This window comes from Aquarana catesbeiana, linkage group LG13 (assembly GCF_042186555.1).
Source record: "Aquarana catesbeiana isolate 2022-GZ linkage group LG13, ASM4218655v1, whole genome shotgun sequence".
Classification (NCBI taxonomy): domain Eukaryota; kingdom Metazoa; phylum Chordata; class Amphibia; order Anura; family Ranidae; genus Aquarana; species Aquarana catesbeiana.
This window is the reverse complement of record NC_133336.1, coordinates 31,672,838-31,699,018: the sequence shown is the minus strand read 5'-3', so window position 1 is coordinate 31,699,018 and position 26,181 is coordinate 31,672,838. Positions and strand designations below refer to the sequence as shown.

Genomic DNA, 26,181 nt, shown 5'->3' with positions numbered 1-26,181 from the left:
TTTGTGTTGGAGGTATGATGGTGGTGAGGGGTGGGTGGGAGGGATCGGGCATTTGTGTTGGAGGTATGATGGTGGTGAGGAGTGGGTGGGAGAGAGGGGCATTTGTAATTGAGGTGTGGTGGTGAAGCGATGGGAGGGAAGGGCATTTGTGTTGGAGGTATGATGGTGGTGAGGCATGGGTGGGAGAGAGCGGCATTTGTGTTGGGGGTGTGGTGGTGAAGCGATGGGAGTGAGGGGCATTTGTGTTGGAGGTATGATGGTGGTGGTGAGGCATGGGTGGGAGGGAGCGGCATGTGTGTTGGAGGTGTAGTGGTGAAGGGGAGGGAGGGGAATTTGTGTTGGAGGTGTAGTGGTGAAGGGGAGGGAGGGGCATTTGTGTTGGAGGTGTAGTGGTGAAGGGGAGGGAAGGAGGGGCATTTGTGTTGCAGGTATAGTGGTGGTATTGGCTGTGTGGGAGGTATAGTGGGAAAAGGGGGACTGTGTTGTAGGTACAGTGTGGTAGGGGAGCAGCATTAGTGTAATAACTGTAGATACTAGTGATCCATATTCTGTACTGGAATGTTACACTGGGATGTGATGGGTTAATAATGTTGTTTTTTTCTCCCAGCAGGAGTCAGGAACATCTGGGAAAACAGATCCCGGAGTCTATGGAGGATGCTGTGCCTTTAAGCGGAGTGCTGGATGTGGGGGGAGGGGTCGGAGAGGCTTTAAATGCTGGAAGAGCTGACAGTCCCTCACACCAAACCGAGATGAGTGAATAAAGCAGATCTACAAAACTGACAGATCTCTTTCTGTGCCATGCTGACCATCCTGTGGCATCAATAAAGCTGGGCACTGCCCACTACACGACCACCCCAGAGGACTGTAGAGAGGGGGGGCACCGAGCCGAGGAACATGGAGAAAGAGACGCTTACAGAACCCCAGAAAGTGCTGATCCGGGACAGCTGGCAGATAGTGAGCCAGGACCAGTTACACCATGGCACCGTGCTGTTCACCAGGTGAGCCTGGCATTGGACTAAAAGATAGACTGGCAAGCGTGTTACTATGGGGGAGACTGACACTGGGCACTGTTCTATAGGAGGAGGCTGGACCTGGGACATTATACACAGGCTGAACCTGTGTATTGTACTATAGGGGTATACTGGACCTGGACACTGGACTATAGAAGGAGGCGGAACACATGCATTGTACTATAGGGGTAGACTGGACTTGGGCATTGGATTATAAGGTGAGACTGAAACAGCACACCTTACTATAGGGGTAGGCTAGCATTGGGCAATGTAATATAGAAGAAGACAGGACCCAGGCGCTATACCGTAGGAAGGCGGCTGGCAGTGGGTGCTGTACTATAGGACCTGGGAACTATACTATAGCGGGAGGCTGGAAAGAAAGCTGTTCTATATGGAGAGGATGCCATTGGACCCTGTACTATATAAGGAGAATGCCACCAAGCACTGTACCTTAGGGGGTAAACTGGTACTGGGCACTATTATATACTGAGAGGCTAAAAAAATGCATTGTAGTATAGAGGTAGGCTGTACTTTGTACTATTCTATAAGGTAAGGGTGAAATGGCATGCTATACTATAGGAGAAGGCTGGCATTGAGTACTGTTCTATGAGAGGGAGACATGACCCAGGCGCTATACTATAGGGGGCGGCTGGCAGTGGGTACTGTACTGTAGGGGAAGACTGGACTTGGGAATTATACTGCGGGGGGGGGGGGGGGGGGGACAGAGAGCTGCTCTATAGGGGGAGGATGGCACTGGGTACTTGCTGTACTATAGAAGGGGGCTGACATTGGGCACTGTATCTTAGGGCTAAACTGGCACTGGGCACTATATTATAATGAGAGGCTGAAAACATGCATTGTAGTATAGGGGTAGCTTCTACTTTGCACTATTCTATAAGGTAAGGGTGAAACTGCATTCTGTACTAAGGGAGAAGGCTGGCATTGGGCACTGTACTGTAAGAGGGAGACGGGACCCAGGGGGCTATACCCTAGGGAGCAGTTGGCCGTGAGTGCTGTACTATATGGACCTAGAATCTATACTGTAGAGGGAGTCTGGGACAGAGCTGTTCTATAAGAGGGGTACCAGGCACTGTACTATGGGGGAAACTGGCACTGGGCAATATACTTTAGACAGAGGCTAACACAAGAAGTTGTACTATACTGGGAGAATGGCACCAGGTGCTGTATTATAGAGGAAGAATGGTACCAAGCGTGGTACTATAGGTGAAGGCTGGCATCAGAAGCTGTACTATACTGGGAGGATAGCACTAAGTGCTGTAATATGGCTGGAGAATGGTACCAAGTGTGGTACTATAAATGAAGGCTAACACCAGAAGTTGTACTATACTGGGAGGATGGCACCAGGTGCTGTATTATGGTGGGAAAATGGTACCAAGTGTGGTACTATAGGTGAAGGCTGGCATCAGAAGCTGTGCTATACTGGGAGGATAGCACTAGGTGCTGCATTATAGAGGAAGAATGGTACCAAGCATGGTACTATAGGTGAAAGTTGGCATTGGTAGTTGTACTATACTACGAGGATGGCACCAGGTTACATAGTCAGGTTGAAAAAAGACAAAAGTCCATCTAGTTCAACCAAAAAAAAACATATGATCCCATATACACAATCCTTCACCCACAGTTGATCCAGAGGAAAGCAAAAAACCCCAGCAAAGCACAATCCAATTTGCTACAACAGGGGGAAAATTCCTTCCCAATCCCACAAGAGGCAATCAGATTTTCCCTGGATCAACTTTATCTATAAATGTCAGTGTCCAGTTATAAAGCAATCTACTGAGCTGACCAGAACCACCTCTGGAGGGAGTCTATTCCACATTTTCACAGCTCTTACTGTGAAGAAACCTTTCCCTATTTGGAGATTAAATCTTTTTTCCTCTAGACGAAAAGAGTGCCCCCTTGTCCTCTGTGATGACCTCAAAATGAATAACTCAACACCAAGTTCACTATATGGACCCCTTATGTATGTGTACATGGTGATAATATCCCCCTTAATCTCCTCTTCTCAAGAGGGAATAGATTCAGTTCCTCTAATCTTTCCTCATAGTTGAGCTCCTCCATGCCTCTTATCAGTTTGGTTGCCCTTCTCTGCACTTTCTCCAGTTCCCCGATATCCTTTTGTGAACTGGTGCCCAGATGAGGTCTTACTAATGATTTGTACAGGGGGGAAATGATATCTCTCTCTCTGGAGTCCATACCTCTCTTAATACAAGAAAGGACTTTGCTCGCTTTGGAAACTACAGCTTGGCATTGCATGCTATTATTGAGCTTATGATCTACCAAAACCCCCAGATCCTTCTCCACTACGGATTCCCCCAGTTATACTCCCCCTAGTATGTATGATGCATGTATATTCTTAGCCCCCAAGTGCATTACTTTACATTTATCAACATTAAACATCATCTGCCACATAGTCGCCCAATTAGACAGAGCATTGAGGTCAGCTTGTAAATTGGAGACATCCTGTAAGGACGTTATTCCACTGCATAGCTTGGTGTCATCTGCAAAGACAGAAATGTTACTTTTAATCCCAGACCCAATATCATTTATAAATATGTTAAAAAGTAACACTGAACCTTGGGGTACACCTCTAATAACACTGAACCTTGGGGTACACCTCTAATAACACTGAACCTTGGGGTACACCACTAATAACACTGAACCTTGGGGTACACCTCTAATAACACTGAACCTTGGGGTACACCACTAATAACACTGAACCTTGGGGTACACCACTGATAACCTTGGACCATTCAGGGTAAGAATCATTAACCACTACTCTGAATTCATTTTTTTAGACAGTTTTCTATTTACAAATTGATCTTTCCAAGCCTGTAGAGTAGACTTTACCTTACACATGAGCCGTGTGTGGGGAACTGTGTCAAACGCTTTTGCAAAGTCCAATATACCACGTTCTGTATTATAGAGGAAGAATGGTACCAAGTGTGGTACTATAGGTGAAGGCTGGCATCGAAAGTTGTACTATACGGGCAGGTTGGCACCACACATTATACTATGGGGGGCGGGGTTTAGCACTGAGTTTAAAGTGGCAGCAGTAGGATATATAACGGCAAACACTTTTGCGGGGTCGGGGGCTTAATAAGGACCTATAGGCTGTGGGTATAGCATTGGCATGTCCCAGATGTGATGTCCAGTGATGATTCCTTGCCCTGACCTCCATCTCTCCTACATCCCAGGACAGCGATGGGGCTCTGTACCCCAATGCAGGAGCTCTGCACCTCATCATCCAATAAACATGCCCAGTGGGGGATTTCCTCCATCTGTGTGTGGTCAGTGTGTGGTCGGATTGCCCACAAAGGTCCCATCATGCTTATCTTATGATTCAGCTCAATTCATCCGTTACATCAGAGCGGGACCACCAGTGAGATCCACCAGGAATGACCGATGGCGATGGTGTCATAGTCTGGTGCAAGTGAGAAAGTTCAGCTGTGCTGCGTGTGGTCCGGGTATCGCTGTCCAATCAGAGGGAGGAATATAAATAGAAGTCAGAACGGAGAAATATATATTTTTGTAGTGTTATGCATTTTTTGCCAGAGGCATCGGCCAGTGCTGGAAATTGTAGTTCTACAATGCGGGCTTAGGGGATGTTGTCATTTTAAAGAGTAGAGGGGATGCTGGAACTTGTAGTTCTACAGGGACTGGAGAGGCAGCTGCAGAGATATGGTGGGTGTGTACATATGGTTAAGATCCTATTAGAAGATGCTGAGACTTGTAGTGATACAGAGACACAAGCTATGTCTGTGGGGCATACTGGGAATTGTAGTACTACAGAGACAGAAAATACTCCAGTGGACTTTCTGGGATTTGTAGTTCTACAGAGACAGGAAATACTCCATAGGACATAATGGGATTTGTAGTTCTACAGAGACAGAACAAACTGCAGGGGAAATACTGGGATTTGTAGTACTACAGGGACAGAAATGACTGCAGTGGACATAAAGGGATTTGTAGTTCTACAGGGACAGAAAATACTTCAGCGGGCTTATTGAGATTTGTAGTACTAAAGAGACCGTAAATCCTCCAGTGGGCATACTGGGATTTGTAGTACTACAGAGAGAGAAAATACTCCAGTGGGCATACTGGGAATTGTAATACTGAAGTGGGCATGCTGGGAATTGTAGTACTACAGAGAGAGAAAATACTCCAGTGGGCATACTGGGATTTGTAATACTGAAGTGGGCATGCTGGGAATTGTAGTACTACAGAGACAGAAAATACTCCAGTGGACATACAGGGATTTGTAGTACTACAAAGACAGAAAATACTCATTGTGACAGCAATAAAAGTGATCAGATTAATTTTTTTTTTTAAAAGGACAATGTAAAAAAAAAAAAATAAGGAAAAAAAATTAATATTTTTAAAGTGACCCCGTCCCCGCGTGCTCACGCAACAAAGAAAACGCATACGTAAGTAATGAGAAAGAAACAATACAGTGTCTTGAAAAAGTATTCACACCCCATGCAATTTTCCATCATGTTACAACCAAAAAACGTAAATGTATTTTATTGGGATTTTATGTGATAGACCAGGGATTCTCAAACTGTGTCCCCTGGCACACTAGTGTGCTGTGTGAGATTTGCAGGTCTGCCATGGGAGTGTTTGAAAAATATTTAAATTTGCTAGCGTTTTGAAACCTAGAACATATCGAAAAATTAAATAGTATATCAATGTCGCAAAAGTTAAAAAAGTAACATATAAAAAAACGCAATCTCTGTCAGTCTGTCATTCATTGGTTCCTTTCGTAACGCGAGACTTGTGCGAGATCTCGGGAGAACTCGATCAATCTAATTATATTATAATAATAGAGCCCGTTCCATTCCAACTTTGATGCTTATAAATAAAGTTTGTTTAGCGATGGAGAAATACTTAAAGCGGAGTTCCACCCTGAAAAACATTTTTTTACATTTTCAGTCCTTTACTAGTAATAAAAAACATTTGGATTGAAAACCATTTTTTTACTCACCAGAAATGCCCTGTTGCTATGTGGTGGCTCCTAATCTGCCACTTCCGGGTCCGTGGCGCTCCGCACCACTTCTTCCCTCGCCTGTGCTCATAAGAAATGTGAATCATCATCTCCCAGACATCAGTTGGCAGGAGTGTGTCAAAAAATGATGCGATTTAAGGCAGATCTATCTAGGTGGCCATAACAACGGGTGGGACCTTCCTCCGTTGCCAACCGTTGTTATGGCAACTTGGTAAACAATCGGTGCTACAGCCGCCGGCGCGTCGCGCATGCGCGAGATCGAGAGGTGCATGCTGGTTACCCAGCATGCACCTCTCCATCGCTAATCCAGGAAGAGGATGCGATTGGGATTCACATGCCCCAAATAATCATGGCAACGGCCAGAAGAGGATTTTATAAATTGTAAGTGGGAAAAAAGGATAGACGTCTTAGCCACTAGCAAACATATATATACTTTTATTTTTGTTATTAATGCATTATGATAACATAATACAGGCATCTGCCTGTTAAAAAAAAAAAAAAAATTCTGTGGCCAGAACTCCGCTTTTATCAAGTCTGGAACTCCGAAAGAGAAACTGTTAAATGAAGAGCAAGAAAGCAAGCGAAAGTGCAAATTGCTTCAATCTGATTTGCTCTCGAAAATTAAATATATATGTAAAAATAAAAAAGTTCTTCGCCACAAAAATTGTTTTAAAACTTTTAGATCTTTTTTGGTACGCCGCAAGACAATAAAGTTTGCAAAACACTGATAGACCAACACAAAGTGGCACATATTCGTGAAGTGGAAGGAAAATGATAAATGGTTTTCAAAATTTTTTACCAATAAATATGTGAAAAGTGTGGGGTACATTTGTATTCAGCCCCACTGAGTCAATACTTTGTAGAACCACCTTTCACTGCAAATACAGCCTCAAGTCTTTTTGGGGATGTCTCTACCAGCTTTGCACATCTAGAGAGGGACATTTTTGCCCATTCTTCTTTGCAAAATATCTCAAGCTCTGTCAGATTCAAGTATTGCCACAAATTCTCAATTGGATTTAGGTCTCAATTGGACTTTGACTGGGCCATTCTAACACATGAATATGCTTTGATCTAAACCATTCCATTGTAGCTCTGGCTGTATGTTGAGGGTCGTTGTCCTGCTGGCAGGTGAACCTCCGCCCCAGTCTCGTCTTTTGCAGATTTCCTTCCAATTTTGCCGTGTATTTGGCTCCATCCATCTTCTCAACAACTCTGACCAGCTTCCCTGTCCCTGCTGAAGAAAAGCATCCCCACAACATGATGCTGCCACCACCATGTTTCACGGTGGGGATGGTGTGTTCAGGGTGATGAGCAGTGTTAGTTTTCCACCACACATAGCGTTTTGGTTTTAGGCCAAAAAGTTCAATTTTGGTCTCATCTGACCAGAGCACCTTCTTCCACGTTTGCTGTGTCCCCCACATGGCTTCTCGCAAACTGCAAATGGGACTTCTTATGGCTTTCTTTCAGCAATGACTTTCTTCTTGCTACTCTTCCATAAAGGTCAGATTTGTGGAGAGCACGACTAATAGTTGTCCTGTGGACAGATTCTCCCACCTGAGCTGTGGATCTCTGCAGCTCCTCCAGAGTTACCATGGGCCTCTTGGCTGCTTCTCTGATGAATGCTCTCCTTGCCTGGCCAGTCAGTTTAGGTGGACGGCCATGTCTTGGTGTTGTGCCATACTCTTACATTTTCGGATGATGGATTGAACAGTGCTCTGTGAGATGTTCAAAGCTTGGGATATTTTTTTATAACCTAACCCTTCTTTAAACTTCTCCACGTTATCCCTGACCTGTCTGGTGTGTTCCTTGGCCTTCATGATGCTGTTTGTTCACTAAGGTTTTCTAACAAACCTCTGAGGGCTTCACAGCTGTATTTATACTGAGATTAAATTACACACAGGAGGACTCTATTTACCAATCAGGTGACTTCTGAAGGCAATTGGTTCCACTAGATTTTAGTTAGGGGTATCAGAGTAAAGGGGCTGAATACAAATGCATGCCACACTTTTCACATATTTATTTGTAAAAAATTTGAAAACCATTTATCATTTTCCTTCCACTTCACAATTATGTGCCACTTTGTGTTGGTCTATCACATAAAATCCCAATAAAATGCATTTACCTTTTTGGTTGTAACTTTTCAAGGGGTATGAATATTTTTTCAAGGCACTGTATTTTGTGCATCTGCACATTCTGCCTTCAGTGGTGGATCTAAAAGTCCTGAAGCAAAATTTTAGGAAGGAATTCATGCTGGTGCCCCCAGACTTCCTGGGGCCACAGGTGTCCCCCTTGTCAGCCATGTTTAGTGGACAGGAAAGGTTCTATAGACATGGGGAGCTCTGTGCTGTTCATTGCCCCACATGTACTGCCCATCATTCTTTTATCTTAAAGTGTTACTAAACCCAGGAGCCTGCAGTCACTATATCTGGTCTCCCATAGTACACAAATGAAATGCAATTATTATAGTAAATATAAACTGCTAAATACCTTTTATCATCAGCAGTATATAGCAGTCGTGTGACTTCTATCAGTGTCTGGTGAAAGGTTGTAGGAGGCGTCTTATTCTTCCCTGATTGTCCTATGAGGCTGCAGGACCCCCGACCCTCTGTCTGGACAGTGCTGACTGGCCCTGTGCTGATCACGTGCACCCCCCCCCCCCAAAAAAAAACCTCTAGCAATACACACTAAACTTAGCATGTGCAGAGTGCCTCCAAGGCTCTGCATTATCAGGAGATGGCTTGGGGACAGTGGAAGAAGGGGAGGATCAGAGAAGACAGGATCAAACAGCCTTTTTACACAATGCAGAGGATTAACCCCTTAGGTTCCATATATATGATATACTTTCCTATCTATTTACTAATGCTGGCAGCATGATGATTAAAAATAATCAATGCTAATTGGGAGAGTGGAGTTCCAATTTAACCTACCAGTATGTCTTTGAAGTGTGGGAAGAAACCAGAGTACCCAGAGAAAACCCACACAGGCACAGGAACAGGGAAGACCTGCAAACTCCATGCAATATATTAAATGCTTTCTTTAGGGTTTATTACCGCTTTAATGGAAAACCAAATGCTGGGGTATGTGCTGCCATTGTATGAATTGACACTGAATTTTCCATAATATAATTCAGAAATTCTTCGTCGATCAGTCTGGCAGAATAAGACCCAGTGTTGAGGAGCTGATCAGAAGAGTAACAGTTCAGTTCTTAGACTTTACTAAGACCAAAGGGTGGCATTGGCAGAGAGTTTATTTTTTATTTTCAAAAAGTTTTTTATTTAACATATCAAAGAATTAAACATACAAGACATCGGGTAGATATTACATCAAGTATAGTCAGTGGTGAATTCCACAGTGATCCAGATAACAATGTAACCATCAGCATTCCATAACCATAATGTCCTGGGTCTCCAACCCTATCCCGCACCTCAGAATAGTTGCTCTTTTTTTATTTTAAACAGTTTAAACCATTCAGCTCAACCCCCCCCCCATAACTTGCCCCTTAGGCGAAGGAAGTAACCAATCCTTCATATTCCGTGAATGGCAGAACCCCAGCCCCAACCCCCCCACCCCCCAGGGATTTCAACCTTTATTTTAGAAAGCCATGGGCAATGGGATGCAGTTTTACATAGCCTACTACATTCTTCTAACTTCAGTATTTCATTTGTCCAATCATTATGCTCATACTCCCACCCTCTGGCTGAGCTCTGCCATTAGGATTATGCTCTTAGGTACGCCCACAACTCTAGGTCCCTTCTTCCTCCAGTGTGTTCCTGGAGTCCACCCATCTAAACCATACTTTCCTGAATTTCTTGGGGGCACCCTTTATAAAAGTACATCCACATTTACTGCTTTTATCCACATCCCTACTGTCAGTTGCTCTCTATAGATCCAGCGTCGGGCTATCAGTTTTCGTACACTAAAGTATAAGATCCTAAGGAGCAGTTTAGTGTATAAATTCATCTCTTCCTGGTCAAAGACCCCTAGGAGGCAACGCAAGAGGGAGCATATATTAGGTAGTCCAAAGTTATCAGAAATAAATTCAGTCACTTGAGACCATAACGGTCTTATTTTAGGGCATTCCCATACCATATGGATGAAGGCCCCCTCTGCTCCCATACATTTATGACAGACTGCAGAGTCCCTCCTACGCATTCGGCATAGTCTAGTTGGCATGTAGTACATCTGGTGAAGGTATCGAAGTTGAATCATCTTATCCGTGGAAGAGATGACAGATACAAGATAAGTATCCAGAGCCTCCTGCCATATCTCCATAGACAACTCCGGCACAACAGTCACCCACCGAGCCCTGGCCTTGGATAGCAACCCCGGATTCCCAGGACCCACTGCCCTATAATATATAGAAATTCGTTTAGCTGGATCTGGGTCAGTTAGAACCTTCTCCAGCTCCATATTCTTTATTTGGAGCCCACCGTTCCCAAACTGAGTCACTGCTACATGATGCAGCTGAGCATAGCGGAAATGCCACATCCTGGGTATTCCAAATTGTTCCCTCAATTGTGTAAAAGTGGACAATCCGTTGTCCTGGCATATATGATGTAAATACTTCACACCATATTTTGCCCATATCTTTCCGTCTGTTAATTAAAAAAATTCCTTTAAGGATTTATTACACCACAAAGGGTTATCTGGGGATAGCCATAAGGGCCCATCCTTCCTCCATTGGCAACAGAGTTGGAATATTTTACCAGAAAGCGCCATGACTGACCACACCTTCCTCCCCGGGATGCCCTTTCCATAGACCATATTTAGTAGGGTTTCTTGCAAGGTGGCAACCGCTGCTTCCATTAGAGTAGTGGCATTGGGTGTCTGGGAAAAAAGTCACCAGTGTAGAAAGGGCAATTGTGATGCAAAAAAAATTTAGGGGTGCACCGAATGGGTTTTTTGGTGCCGAAACAGATACCAAAAATGAAAAATACCCTAGGCCAAAAACCGATACCGAAACTTATTTTTTTTTAAATATTTTTTATACAGGAGATGGTCAGAGACTGGGGACATGGTACAGGAGATGGTCAGAGACTGGGGAGATGGTCAGAGACTGCATACATGGTACAGGAGATGGTCAGAGACTGGGGAGATGGTCAGAGACTGCATACATGGTACAGGAGATGGTCAGAGACTGGGGACATGGTGCAGGAGATGGTCAGAGACTAGGGACATGGTACAGGAGATGGTCAGAGACTGCAGACATGGTACAGGAGATGGTCAGAGACTGGGGACATGGTGCAGGAGATGGTCAGAGACTGGGGACATGGTACAGGAGATGGTCAGAGACTGGGGACATGGTACAGGAGATGGTCAGAGACTGAGAACATGGTACAAGAGATGGTCAGAGACTGGGGACATGGTACAGGAAATGGTCAGAGACTGCGGACATGGTACAGGAAATGTTCATAGACTGCGGACATGGTACAGGAGATGGTCAGAGACTGGGGACATGGTACTGGAGATGGTCAGAGACTAGGGACATGGTACAGGAGATGGTCAGAGACTGGGGACATGGTACATGAGATGGTCAGAGACTGCAGACATGATACAAGAGATCAATGCAGCCTCACCAGTGCCCGTCAGATGCAGTCTGCCTGTGTCCCCAGTGCAGCCAGCCAGCCTGTGTCCCCAATGCAGCCAGCCAGCCTGTGTCGCCAGGCAGCCTGTGTCCCCAGTGCAGCCAGCCAGCCTGTGTCCCCAGTGCAGCCAGCCAGCCTGTGTCCCCAGTGCAGTCAGTTAGCCAGCCTGTGTCCCCAGTGCAGTCAGTTAGCCAGCCTGTGTCCCCAGTGCAGCCAGTTAGCCAGCCTGTGTCCCCAGTGCAGCCAATTAGCCAGCCTATGTCCCCAGTGCAGCCAGCCTGTGCAGGGGAGGAGACGGAAAAGAGAGAGGAGAGCCGCTGCCGCCTGGTTGATTAGAGCGCCGGGAACATAACAGCTTTCATTTCAATAGCTGTGTGTTCCCCGCCGTGCGCCGTCACATACAGCCCTTCCTCTTTGTCCGGGCACTTTGATAGACAGATCACCCGTCCAATCCTGGGATGGGTGATCTGTCTATCAAAGTTCCCCGGACAAGGGGGAGGGGCTGTATTTGACGGCGCGCGGCGGGGACCACACAGCTATTGAAATGAAAGCTGTTATGTTCCCGGCGCTCTAATCAACCAGGTGGCGGCGGCGGCGGCTCTCTCTATCTCTTCTGTGCTATAGAACACCACCGTAATGGGCGGTACCAGGGGCGGAAGGGCGGAGCCCCACCCAGGCCCCGCCCCATTTTCGGCCATTTTTCTCTTTCGGCAAATTGCCGAAAAAATCATTTTCGGCAGATATGTTTCGGCGGCCAAAATTTCGGTGCATCCCTAAAAAAAATAGGAGCGCAAGTCCGGAAGGGCCAACCCCCCCATTGTAACTGATAATGTTAGAACTGCTGGGGGATGCTTGATCCCCACAGAAATGCCACAATAATGGAGTTAATGGTTCTGAAAATCTGCAGTGTCACAAAGACTGGGGAATTCGAGAGGATATAGAGAAATTTAGGGAGAAAAATCATCTTAAAACAAATTTATTCGTCCCATCAATGTGATCGGCAAATTCTGCCATTTCTGTACCTTCTCTCTAAAGGCCCCTGATAATTGGTGACAGATTATTCTCCAGAAACCGTGCAATAGGGAGCTGTACCACAATCCCCAAATATTTAAAAGAAGTAGACAAAGGAATGGGACAGCCAGATGGAAGAGCCACTGTATCATCTATGGCAGTGGTTCCCAACCTGGGGGTCGGGACCCCCTCGGGGGTCGAATGACGATTTGCTAGTGGTCACCAAATCCTGGGCTTTTCCTGAAGCCCCCACCGCCCCCCCCAGCTATTTCGCGGCCGCCCAGCAGGGCTGTCCCTGGAGCCCGCAGCCGCCCACTCAGCCTCTTCGCAGCTACCCATTCAGTTCACTGCATGGCTGGGGGGTAGAGACTAGAGGTCAGCTGACTGGTGAGGAATGTGAAGTGGGAGGGGCTGGAGGAGACCCCATCTCCTGATTCTGGCATAGGTGTCACTGCTACGAGACACCACAAAGTCAGAGACACAGTGAAGCCAGGGATACAGTGAGTAACACTACCTGTGATTATAGTAGTTATTAAAAGTCCCCACTACAGTTCTCAGATCAGCAGATGACCTAAGTTGCCTGATCAGAACTCCCCCCAGCACTGCCACTCATTCCACCCCCCACCAGCACTGCCACTCATCCCATCCCCCCCCCCCCCCCCTCCCACTAAGGAGTAAGAGAAGGAATAAAAATAGAGAATACATGGAAGGGAGAGGAAAAGAGAGGGAGAGGAACAAAGAAAAAGGGAGAGAAAGAATAAGTGAAAGAACAAGAAAGACGGCAAAAGAGAGGAATGAGGGAATAAAAACAAGAAATTAGGATGGAGAAATATAAAAGGGAAAGAAAGGATAACAAAAGAGAAGGAGTGGTAAATCCTAAAATATACCATAAGGGGTTTTAATACTGTACGAGTAGAAGGGACTTGGGGAGCGCTAAATGTCCGTGGATTTGGGGCGCAAATTACTTGTCTTGCCTTGGGTGCTGACAACCCACGCTAGGAAAATAATTTTACTGTTAGGGGTCCCCACAGCTTGGGAAATGTTATCAAGGGGTCACAGCACTAGTAAGGTTGAGAACCACTGATCTATGGGGAAAAAGTGACGATTTTTAAGATTCATTGTTTAGACTGATGAGGCTCAAGGAAATTGTGATCCCCGCGATGACTCTGATAGTGGTCAGATTCAGGTTAGATATTCTAAACCTGCCTGGTATCCAAAATCAAAAGAGGAGTTCTGATCTTGGCAATGGCTTCAATGGTGACCAGACTTAGGACAGGAATTCTGATCTTGGCAATGGCTCCAATGGTGGCCAGATTTAGGAAAGGAATTCTGATCTTGGCAATGGCTCCAATGGTGGCCAGATTCTGGACAAGAATTCTGATCTTGGCAATGGCTCCAAAGGTGTCCAGACTTGGGACAGGAATACTGATCTTGGGAATGGCTCCAGAGGTCGCCTGACTCAGGACAGGAATTTTAATCTTGGCAATGGCTCCAATAGTGACCAGACTCGGGACAAGAATTCCGATCTTGGTAATGGCTCCAATGGTGGCCAGACTCGGGACAAGACTTCCGATCTTGGCAATGGCTCCAATGGTGGCCAGACTCGGGACAGGAATTTTGATCTTGACAATGGCTCCAATAGTGACCAGACTTGGGACAAGAATTCCGATCTTGGCAATGGCTCCAATCGTGGCCAGACTCGGGACAAGAATTGCGATCTTGGCAATGGCTCCAGAGGTGGCCTGACTTGGGACAGGAATTTTGATCTTGGCAATGGCTCTAATGGTTTGAAAAAAAATGGAGAATTCCCCATGGGGTTTTTTAGCAGCAAATATGAGTCAAAAGAGTTCATAAAAATTATTAATTTTATTTATCACAAGACAATTGGACATCACTGTAGTACAAAAGTTAAAATATGAGCTCTGGTGTACACAATGCTGGTGTACGCAATGATGGGCATTTCCCAACATCGGATAGTATAATTACAATTTATCAATACTGTGAGGCAATACCCTCTGATGTATATTGTTTACCAGTTATATCACATGGTATCATCCATTGTTTGATTCTCCTCTCAGTCCAAACTGTCTCGCATTGTGTACACCAGAGCTCAAATTTTAACTTTTGTACTACAGTGATGTCCAATTGTCTTGTGATAAATAAAATTAATAATTTTTATGAACTCTTTTGACTCATATTTGCTGCTAAAAAACCCCATGGGGAATTCTCCATTTTTTTCAAATATTTATATCGGGGTGTGCAGCCTCATTAGACTCTTATACATGTGTCATTCTATTGACTCAGGACAAGAATTTTTATCTTTCCAATGGTCGCCAGACTCAGGACAAGAATTCTGATCTTGGCAATGGCTCCAAAGGACAAAAATTCTGATCTTGGCAATGGCTCCAGTGCTGGCCAGATTCTGGAAAGAATTCTGATCTTGGCAATGGCTCCAGTGCTGGCCAGACTCGGGACAGGAATTCTGATCTTGGCAATGGCTCCAGAGGTGGCCTGACTCGGGACAGGAATTTTTATCTTGGCAAATGGCTCCAATGGTGGCCAGACTCAGGGCAAGAATTCTGATCTTGGCAATGGCTCTCAAGGTGGCCAGACTCGGGACAAGAATTCTGATCTTGGCAATGGCTCCAATGGTGGCCAGACTTGGGACAGGAATACTGATCTTGGGAATGGCTCCAATGGAGGCCAGACTCGGGACAAGAATTCCAATCTGGGCAATGGCTCCAGTGGTGGCCAGACTTGGGACAGGAATTTTGATCTTGGCAATGGCTCCAATGGTGGCCAGACTCGGGACAAGAATTCTTATCTTGCCAATGGTCACTAGACTTAGGACATGAATTTTGAACTTGGCGCTGGCTCCAACAATGGCCAGACTTGCATATAATACTATTATGAAAAGAAATTCTTTATGTGGAAAGGTAGTTTTTCACCTGACATAGTTCTCTGTTAGTCAGGGCCATGCTGGCCACTTGTGCTGTTGTATGACTCTTTTATAGTTTTTCTTACATTTTTCTTTTTGTGTTGTAAGTGTCATATTTGTACTATGTTTAAAACTTCAATAAAAAGAATAAAAAAAAAACAAACAATGGCCAGGCTGGGGACAGAAATCCTGATCCTTGTAATAGGTTCAGGTCAGGAATCCTAAATCAGGTTATGGTTCTGGTGGCGGTCCGACTCAGGACAGGAATTCTCATTACACTGATGGCTACAAAGATAACCAGACTTTATACAAAAATTATGATCCTGTTAATGGGTTCATTGATGGTCAGGAATTCTGAATCCTTTGATGGTTCTGGTGTGGCCAGACTCAGAACAGGAATTCTGATCTCATTTATGACTCCTATCAAACTGGGAATTCTCATCCTGATGTCTTCTTTCTCAGTCTGATGAACTGATGAAGATGAACTGATGAAAAACTGATGAAGAAAAGACTCCACTCTGGTATGACCCCTGACACCTATTACCAGCAACAAGGCTAGGGACATGAACCTCACTGAAAAAGGAAGAAATCAGGCTTTTGAGGCACCACACAAGTTATAAATCTAATTTAAGTTTTTATATAGGCATAGGAACCTGTCCAGGGTAAACAGAATTTGTTTACTTAGAGGATTCACTCTCCATTATTCCACAAACGGCCATTAATCTTCTGTATAAACTTCAGAGACTGATGTAGCCTCCATCTCCACCAGTACTATTTAGTGACCACTTTTGGTGAACCCAAGTAAAGGTTCAGTTCTAAGTGGTAGTTCCGTTCTGGCATTATAAATGTTTAGCTCAAACTGTGAAGGAAAAAGACAAACATTGCAGATTTTATGATGTCTGTGTAATAGATTTTTTATTTCCTGCTTATTAGTCATGTTTTGTTTGTTTTGTTCCCTGCACTCTGTTTCTGCATTTCAATAAAAATAATTATCTGTGTAGAAGTGTTAACACATATATGGAGCTGACACTGACCCTTTTGTCTGCCAATGCTCCGTATAGAAGGGCCAGATGCAGTCCAACGGTAGGATTCCAGTTCAGGGTGGATCTGCTACAGCTAGAGGGCCTCTGAAGTGTCAGCAAAGTTCTTGCCAGTCAGGGAATGGTCATGGATTTCTGCACCATATTATCAATTGATCTCGACCAAGTGTTGGAAATTTTCTTGTATCTGATGGTCTCTGGCTCTTTTGCAGGTTGTTCGAGTTGGAGCCGGACTTAGTCTTCCTCTTCCAGTACAATTCTGCTCATTTCTTGACTGTCCAGGAATGTCTGAGCTCCAGCGAGTTCAGCGAACACATCCGCAAAGTGAGTAACTGTCTCTTTGGTCTGATCCTCCCACATACATAAAAAGTTCAGATTCCTTCTGGTCAGTCTAATAAAGACCAAAAGTTACTGAGCACCTTCACTCTTTACTGGACCTAGCTGCAGCCAGTCAGGCAGGGTCAATCTCAGAGCTTGGGGGGCCCCATATACACAGAGTTGGTCTACATTCTTAATGACAGTCACGCATTTTTAAAATGCATGACACAACGTCATTCTGAGGTCACACATGTCCACACACACACGCAGTCATAGTGCTCCATGTGTGGTTTGCTTAAAGCGGATTTCGGCCAATTTTTTTTTTAAAAGTCAGCAGCTACAAATACTTTTAAGATATTGACACTTACCTGTGCAGGGCGCCCGCGATGTCGGCACCCGAAGCCGATCTGTCCCCCGGCTCTCGGGTGGAGGCGCTGCCATCTTCGGTAAGGGAATCAGGAAGTGAAGCATTACAGCTTCACAGCCTGGTTCCCTACTGTGCGTGCTGTGCGATCCCACTGGTCCATGCTGTCTTCTGGGACCTGTGTGTCTCCCAGAAGACAGCGGGGGGGATGGAGGAGGCGCCGGACATGGCGTAGATATCCGCGGATACTGCGGCTATCTATGCCCAGAAGTGGGAGCAAATACCTGGATTAGACAGGTATCTGCTTCCCTTCCCCCCTGAATGGTGCCAAATGTGACACCAGAGGGGGGGAGGATTCCAAAAAGCAGAAGTTCCATTTTTGGGTGGAACTCCGCTTTAAGCTGGCAAAAATGCATTTTTGAAAAAGGATACAATATACCAGTCCCACGTTTTACAGATGATGGCCAGCAAAATATTACTTCCCAGGATACATTTAATAAAAGAGAGTATTTTTTTTTATTATACATTTTATATTTTTTATTATTTTAGATATAATTTTTTTTTTTATAGTGATTTATATAATTTTTGTATAGAGGGGGGCCCATTCTGTCAGTTTCCCCTTTGGCCACCTTAGAAATCCGGCCCTGCAGTAATATTTAGCTCTTCATCAGTGAAAGATTGTTGGTTGGTTTTAATAGGTTACCCCTTTCCCCCACGTTTCCTTGTCAGATATGTGCTAGTGGTGGTATCTTTTATTGCAGCTGTGCTCTCTTGTCAGGTTATGACGGTTATCGATGCCGCGGTCAGCAGCCTGGACTCGTTGTCATCTCTGGACGAATATCTGACCGGCCTGGGACGCAAACATCGCGCAACTGGTGTCAAGCTGGAATCGTTCAAGGTGGGAGATGTTTGCTTACCACTTCCCGCTCTCAAGAGCTGACAATCCACAATGCACATGACTATTATTATCCAGCAAATGACTTTTCATGGTAACATGTCAAAATCTTTAAATGTATAATGAAATATTGCTAAAGGGCATTTCTAGAGGGGAGATTGGGGGAACATGGCCATAGAGATCACTCCAGACAGGGATGGTGGTCAGAGGTCACCACAGTTGGGGCTGTTGATCAAAGGGGTCAGCCAAGAGGGACAGCCATCAAAGAGGTCAACTCAGGGAGAGACCGTGGTCAGAAAGGTCAACTCGGACAGGATGGTGGTCCTGGGTTATCCCAGGCGGGGCTGTTGGTCAAAGAACCCCCCCCCCCCACGGAGAGATGTTAGTCAGAGGGGTCACCCCGGGGAGGGATAATGCTCAGAGAGGTCACTCCAGGTGGAGCTGGTAGTCAGATGGGTCACTTCAGGCAGACCGGAGGGGTCACTGAATATGAGGGCAGTGGTCAGAAGGGTCAGATGTCACTCGAAACAGGACTGGCAGCCACAGGGGGTTCATTCCCAGAGGGTGTGATCAAAAGGGTCACCCTCACGTGTGCAAAGAGTGGTCAGGTGAGGCTTCCTGGTGGTCCCATTAAGTAACAAGTCCATCTTTTCTCACAGTTGAAATGGCAGAGTGCATTTTGATTTCTAGCAAATGTCTTTTCAAGATACAAGGCCAAAAACGTTAAATATATAATGAGCTATTTCTAAAGACCCCTAGAGAGGTGTAATTAGAGGGATGGAGCAGATAGTCGGGTCACCTTGCGGGAGGCAGGGTCTGGTAGGTCACCCCAGACAGGGATGGTGGTCACAGGTCACCCCAGGTGGGGCTGTTACTCAAAGGTGTCACCCCAAGAAAAGAAGATGGTCAAAGACGTCACCTCAGGGAGGCATAACGGTCAAAGAGGTCACGCCAGTCAGATGCAGTGGTCAGAGAGATCACCCCAGACATGCATAGTGGTCAGAGGTCACCCCAGGTACGGCTATTGGTCAAAGGGGTCACCCCAAAAAGGGACAGTGGTCAGAGAGGTCACCCCAGTTGGAGCTGATGGTCAGATAGGTCTATCTAGGTAGGACCAGTGGTCAGAGGGGTCAACTTAGGAGGGTGGGGTCAAAGAGGTTACCTTAGGGGGTGTGGTTAGAGCAGTACAGTGGGGCCTCCTGGTGGTCTCCATGCAGATGTGCCTAATGGAGAACTCCTGCAGAGATCTTACCATAGGTGTCTTAAGATGTAGAAGTAATCAATTGGTGCTTCCCACCAAACTGAATTATTAGATTTAGGCTAAGTAGCTCTTTAACAGTGCAGTTGATGTCAGTTGAGAATCTCTACAGCGACTGGTGTAATGCCTGTTTGAAAGCGGAACTTCTAAGAGGTCTTTTATTTCTACAGACGGTGGGCGAATCGCTACTCTTTGCTCTGGAATCCGGTCTGGGAGAACTGTTCACACCAGAAACCCGAGAAGCGTGGACTCAGTTGTACGCTGTAGTGGTGGGCGCCATGAGCCGTGGCTGGAACAGAGAACAGCAGAGTGAATGAGAGGAGTGCGTGGAGTGAAGGACAAGACCGCAGTGAAGACCCTTCCATGGGTGCCAGGCTTGGATTCTCATTGTTTGCTGAGACTGTAGCGGAGGCGGCACTGTGTCACCATAGTGTGTACAGCGATGCGGCCTGTGTGTTCTCCTCGTTATATGTCTGTGCCACGTTGTGTGTCTGTACTGTGTTGTGTGTCATTGTACAGTTTCTATATAGCGGTCTGTTCACACTACACCACTGTAAGCTGGACGCCTGGCACGGTGGGTGCCCATTATGTGCCAATGCAGGGGGGGCGAGGCCAGCTCCATATTCACCGACGAATGTGCATAATCTGCCAGGAAGAACCCACATATTCACTGGCCTCACCTCAGATGGGTGCGGGGGACCAACCACAAGTCAGGGCCACCCACAGCATCCAATCAGATATCAGTTGTCACCAAGGTCTGATGCATTTCACACCCATTTAAGGAGCTTTTCTGAGACTTTCTCTTCTAATTTCAATATTTTCGTTATAGTAACACAAATCCAGTAATATTTTTATCAGTTTTTTTACAGAATTTGTTATTTTATTTATTCTGACATTTTAAAATTTTATGCTGGTTACCTCTGGCGCAATCTTTTTTACCAGCAGAAGGTGGAGGTGAATGATGGTGATACCCTGGAAGGGGTACTGGTGGAGAGATCAGAAATGTGCCAGACAGCAAAGACTTTGTCGATCTTTATTACTTGCCCCCCTTGTACCAGCAGCAGAAGAGGAGTGTCCAAAATGTGATTGGCTGCTGTGGGCCCCCTTAACATCAGGTCTCCTAAAAGTTTGTTTGTGGCTGACGTGCAGTTTATTGATCATTAAACTGGAAGAAGTGATGGCTGTGCAGTTTATTGGGGGGGATACTGGAGGGAGGGGGTGTGTTGGGTAACACCAAAGGGGACATCTGCTGTCAGGGAACGCCTTTGGGAGCACAAGGTTTATCGGGTAACGGAGGTGAAGGGCCTGAGGTGTGTCTGTGAACATCCGAGGGGGCATGTGGTGTGTTGGAATGGCAGAGGGGGGCATAAGGCTTGATGGGGGTTGCTGGAGAAGGTCATGTGGTGTTTCGGGAGATATCAGTGGGCCCTTGAGGTTTGTTGGGGGACACTGGAAAGTGCTGTGCAATATATCGAGGATGGCAAAAGGGGTGAGTGATGGGGAATACCAGAAGGGGTTGTGCAAGGTAATGGAGGTGTGAGGTTTGTCTCGGGAAACCGGCCGGGGTGTGCGGTGTGTAAGGGGGCACTGGAGGTGGTGTGCAATTTATCAGAGGTTATGAGCCATGAAACCGATGAATTGGATGTGTCCACCACTTTAGATCTTCTTTATCACAGTGTTTGATGGTAAAGTCAGCTACCAGTCAGATTCGCCCTCCATTCTGCCCCAATCCATCGTGAAAAGGAATGTTCTGATTGGCTGTTGTATACAGCGTACAGTTCTTTCTGTAAACGCTTTGATAAATAAGATCAGCATTCTTATTTTGTAGAGAAGTTGCAGAGCCTCCTATTGAGGTATGTTTGGACTGCAGGTAAAATGTAGCCGCTGTGTTTGACATGAACACCTATCTACACAAACTCAAAATTATTGTTCAGACCCCCCCCTTTTCAATAGGGTCACCAATATAACCTGACTGAGGGGGAGATTTACTAAAACTAGAGCACTCAGAATCTGGTGCAGTTGTGCATAGTAGCCAATCGGCTTCTAACTTCAGCTTGTTCAATTAAGCTTTGACAATAAAACCTAGAAGCTGATTGGTGTCTAGACAGAGCTACACCAGATTTTGCACTCTCCAGCTTTAGTAAATCTCCCCCAGAGTCTCACTTCATGAGGAAACTAAGAAATTCCGTGTTTTCTTATAATAACCTTACAAACATAAAGCAAGTAATGAGATCATGAAATTGCAGATCTTCTTTGTATTTACCATCCCCCCTTGCCCTGTACACACGATCGGATTTTCCGACAACAAATGTTGGATGTGAGCTTGTTGGCGGAAAGTCAGACCGTGTGTACGCTCCATCGAACATTTGTTGACGGACTTTCCACCAACAAATGTTGGCTAGAAAGTTCTCAAATTTTCTGCCAACAAATGTTTGTTGTCGGACTTTCCGATCGTGTGTACACAAGTCCGTCGGACAAAAGTATGAGCCGGAAGCGCTCGGTCTTGTAAAACTAGCGTTCGTAATGGAGATATCAGGTACGTCACTACGTTCGTAATTGTTGGCCAACATTTGTGTGACCGTGTCTATGCAAGACAAGTTGGAGCCAACAACCTTCTGAAAAAAATCCACGGTTTTGTTGGCGGAAAGTCCGATCGTGTGTACGGGGCATAACAATTATGTAGTGTGAGGGCTGAAGAGATCCAATCACATCCTATTCAGCCAGCAGCTCCACCTCCGCAGAGCTGTCAAGACGAGGTTGCCTGTCTGTGGCCAGCAGTAGGAGATCTCCTCTCCTAAAATGGACCGTCTGCAGAGTGATCTCTGGAAATTGCAGGTTTGTGGTTGAGGTCAACAGATTATTTTTAATTTACAAACAAACAGCAACCAGTCACATAGTCCTTCCAAGGACTTGTATTATGATTGGTTGCTGTGGGCAGTGCAGACAGAAAGTAATCCAATCACCTTCTGCCCTGACTATGCCTCCTAGCCATCAACCGGATTCAAACTTCCACTTTGCAGGCCAAGTCTGATCTCTACTGAGGACTGTATTGCAATGCAGTTCATATTTCATTGATTGATAAGGCCTCTTCTGTCACCTCTGACAAGTGCCTGCACTGATATCCCAGAGTCAGCAACTGAAACATCATGAATGTGCAACAATATACAGTCATAGCCAAAAATATTGGTACCCCTCCATTTCTGTCAGATAATGCACCACTTTGCCTAGAAAATTGTTGCATTTACAAATGTTTAGGAATTCTCACGTTTATTTCTTTTCTTTGTATTGGTATGACACAAAACAGTGGAGAAACAAAAAGCCAAATCTGAAACATTTCACGCAAAACTCCAGAAATGGACTGAACAAAATGATTGGCACTCTCAATTTAATATTTCGTAGCACACCCCTAGGAAAAAATAAATGAAATCAATCGCTTCCATTAACCATCAATGAGTTTCTTACACCTCTCTACTCAAATTGTGGATCACTCTTCTTTCGTACTGCTGAAGGGCTTTCATGTTGGACGGGTTCCTTTTCCCAACTGCTGTTTTGAGATCTCTCCACAGGAGCTCTATGGGATTTAGATCTGAAATCATTGCTGGCCAGTACAGTACTCTGCAACGCACTGGGGTTTATTTACTAAAGGCAAATCCACTTTGCACTACTAATGCACTGCAAGCGCACTTGGAAGTGCAGTCGCTGTAGATCTGAGGGGGACATGCAAGGAAAATAAAAAACAACATTTTTGCTTGCACATGATTGGATGATAAAATCAGCAGAGCTTCCCCTCATTTCAGATCTTCCCCTCAGATCTACAGCAACTGCACGTAGAAGTGCACTTGTAGTGCAGAGTGGATTTGCCTTTAGTAAATCAACCCCTTTGTCTTAAAGCGTTTGTAAGCCCAAAAAAAAAGAAAAAGCGGATCCTATTCCCTTAAAGCATGAATAACAGGACAGTGCTTGTGCTGTGTTATTTTGGCCCCCTGTATCGCCTGAAATACCGGGCTGATCCTGCCAGTTTCTACCCTCCCCTCTGTATGCTGAGCACGATACATCAGGGCTACTGAGCCCTGACACCGTGGTCAGTGTATATGCCTCCTCCCTCCCTCATACTTTGCCCTGCTATCTGCAGCTCTCCTGTCTCCCTCTGTCCTCCTCCCCCCTCCCCTCCCTGCCTGTCAGCTCTCACTTGTGCCACTCTACTACTCTTCCCACTGCTTCAAAACAAACTGAACATTGCATCATCCCCTCTGTCACATAAAAAGCTTGTGTCTGTGCTTTATTTAAAAAAAAAAAAGATTTCTACCTGTTTTAACAGTGTCTTCCAGCAATCAAATGACTCCAGGCTCTCTGCTCCTCTCCTCCCTGGCCGATATCATCAGGGGAAGCTCGGCCCCGCCCGCTGGAGAGATCAGACGGGGATAGCTGAGAGCCTGGAGTCATGTGATCGCTGGAAGACACTGTTAAAACAGGTAGAAATCTTTTTTTTTTTTCCATAAAGCACAGGCATTCGGATACAGCTTTTTAAGTGACAGAGGGAAAGATATAATGATCAGTTATGGCTTAACCGGTTCCCGACCATGTCACGCAGATATACTGCGGCACAATAGCTCTCCTGGGCGAAATCCTGTATGGGTACGTCCTACCCGATTTTGCCCACCAGAGGGCGTGCGCCCGCTGCACGGCGGGGGACCCGATGCGCAGGGCCAGCAGGGATCGAGCGCCATCATGAGGATTTGTGTATGTAAACACACAAATCCCTGCGCTGTCAGAGGAGAGAAGCCATATTGTTTGTTCCTACTAAGTAGGATAAACAATATGGCTCCTCTTCTAGTCAATCCTATACCCATACAGTTAGAACACACTGAGGGAACACACAATTAACCCCTTGATCACCCCTAGTGTTAACCCCTTCCCTGCCAGTGACATTTACACAGTAATCAGTGCATTTTTATAGCACTGATCGCTGTATAAATGCTAATGGTCCCAAAAAAGTCTCTGATCTGTCTGCCATAATGTCGCAGTACCGCTAAAAATTGCAGATCACCGCCATTACTAGTAAAAAATAATAAAAATGCCATAAATCTTTCCCATAGTTTGCAGGCGCTATAACTTTTGCGCAAACCAATTAATATATGCTTCTTGCGATTTTTTTTAATTTTTTTTACCAAAAATATGTAGAAGAACATATATTGGCCTAAACTGATGAAGAAATGTGTTTTTTTTTTTTAAATGTGGGGATATTTATTATAGCAAAAAATAAAAAATATTGTTTTTTTTTTTCGAAATTGTCGCTCTTTTTTTTTGTTTATAGCACAAAAAATAAAAACCGCAGAGGTGATCAAATACCACCAAAAGAAAGCTTGTTTAGGTACAGCGTCGAACGACCTCAAAATTGTCAGTTAAATCAACGCAGTGCAAAATTGGTAAAAGTGCTCTGGTCAGGAAGGGGGTAAAATCTTCCGGGCCTGAAGCGGTTAACAACCACTTTAAACCATTTCTGGGTGCTTTTTGACCCGTGCGTTGGGTCGTTGTCCTGCTGTATGACCCTTGACCTCTGACAGAGACCCAACTTTCTGACCCCTGACCCTACATTGCACCCCAGAATTCTTCAGATTTCATAATGTCATGCACACAGTCAAGACATCCAGTGCCTGAAGCAGCAAAGCCATTTGCCAATCGGCTACTTTCACCCCCTTCCTGCCCAGGCCAATTTTCAGCTTTGAGTGCTGTAACACTTTGAATGACAATTATGCAGTCATGCTACACTGTACTGTACCCATATGAAATCTTTATCATTTTTTTTTTTTTTATAAATTTTTTCTTATTGCATTTTCAAGACAAACAATACATATACAACTTAAAAACTAAAAGAAAAAGAAAAACTGTGGTGCCTATACAAAGTATCCTACACATCACATGGCAAATTTTATTATAATTTGTGTTATTTATCTTATGATGAGTTAACCTATGGCTCGCTTCCTCTTGTATCTATTTAGAGGTCACTTGAGACGTCAAGTCCTCTCTCCAATCGTAGCCAATAAATTCTCACTACTCCCCCCCCCCCCGCAACCCCCATCATATTATTTGAAGACTCAACCAGCTGTTTCCACATCCTCTAACCATGTACGCCAGACTCTATCGTACTTCATCGGGCATCCTCTATTGAAGTATGTGTCTTTATATAAAGGAAGGTTATTATTGACCAGACTTTTCCATTGTGTCAATTAAGGGGGGGTAGGCTTCTTCCATTGTATGGCAATGTTTTTCCGGGCATAGAATAGCAATACCCGACCAGTGTGCGTTTTGTCATTGTTGGTACAAGTGTTTCAAATAACCCCAATAGACAGACTTCCATGGCATGTGGTAGTGTAGTTGATGCGACTCTATTTACCGTGTCAAGTACCTCACTCCAATATTGCTGAATTTTAGGGCAATGCCAGAAAATATGAGAGAAATCTCCTGGGGAGATTCCACATCTCCAACACTCCGATGGACATGTAGGGTTCATTTTATGGAGTCTATGTGGAGTAAAGTACGCTCTATGCACTATTTTAAATTGGATCAGCCGATCCCGCATAGAAACTAAGGAGCGGAAAGGGAAATCCCAGACGTCATCCCAATCATCATTGTCCAGCGAGGGTATGTCAAGCTGCCAGCGAGACCAGAGCTTATCTAGAGGTGGGAGAGACACATAGACCAAATGCTCATAGAGCTGTGAGGTAGGTTTCTCTGCACA

The 26,181-nt window shown here is 45.2% G+C and overlaps 1 protein-coding gene across 1 annotated transcript; it reads left to right on the top strand.

The window, feature by feature from the left end:
• The first annotated feature begins 668 nt into the window (after positions 1–668).
• On the top strand, positions 669–20,620 carry NGB (neuroglobin). The gene is made up of 4 exons (XM_073610863.1): positions 669–998; positions 16,820–16,931; positions 18,068–18,187; positions 19,613–20,620. Exons 1-4 carry the CDS (start codon positions 895–897, stop codon positions 19,757–19,759), a joined length of 483 nt encoding a protein of 160 aa, XP_073466964.1. The 5' UTR covers positions 669–894; the 3' UTR covers positions 19,760–20,620.
• The last annotated feature ends 5,561 nt before the right edge of the window (positions 20,621–26,181 follow it).

Coding starts and splice junctions, on each gene's coding strand:
- NGB (XM_073610863.1), top strand. CDS start 895: ATGGAGAAAGAGACGCTTACAGAACCCCAGAAAGTGCTGATCCGGGAC. Junction 999..16,819: donor GGCACCGTGCTGTTCACCAG/GTGAGCCTGGCA, acceptor GCTCTTTTGCAG/GTTGTTCGAGTTGGAGCCGG. Junction 18,188..19,612: donor TCAAGCTGGAATCGTTCAAG/GTGGGAGATGTT, acceptor TTATTTCTACAG/ACGGTGGGCGAATCGCTACT.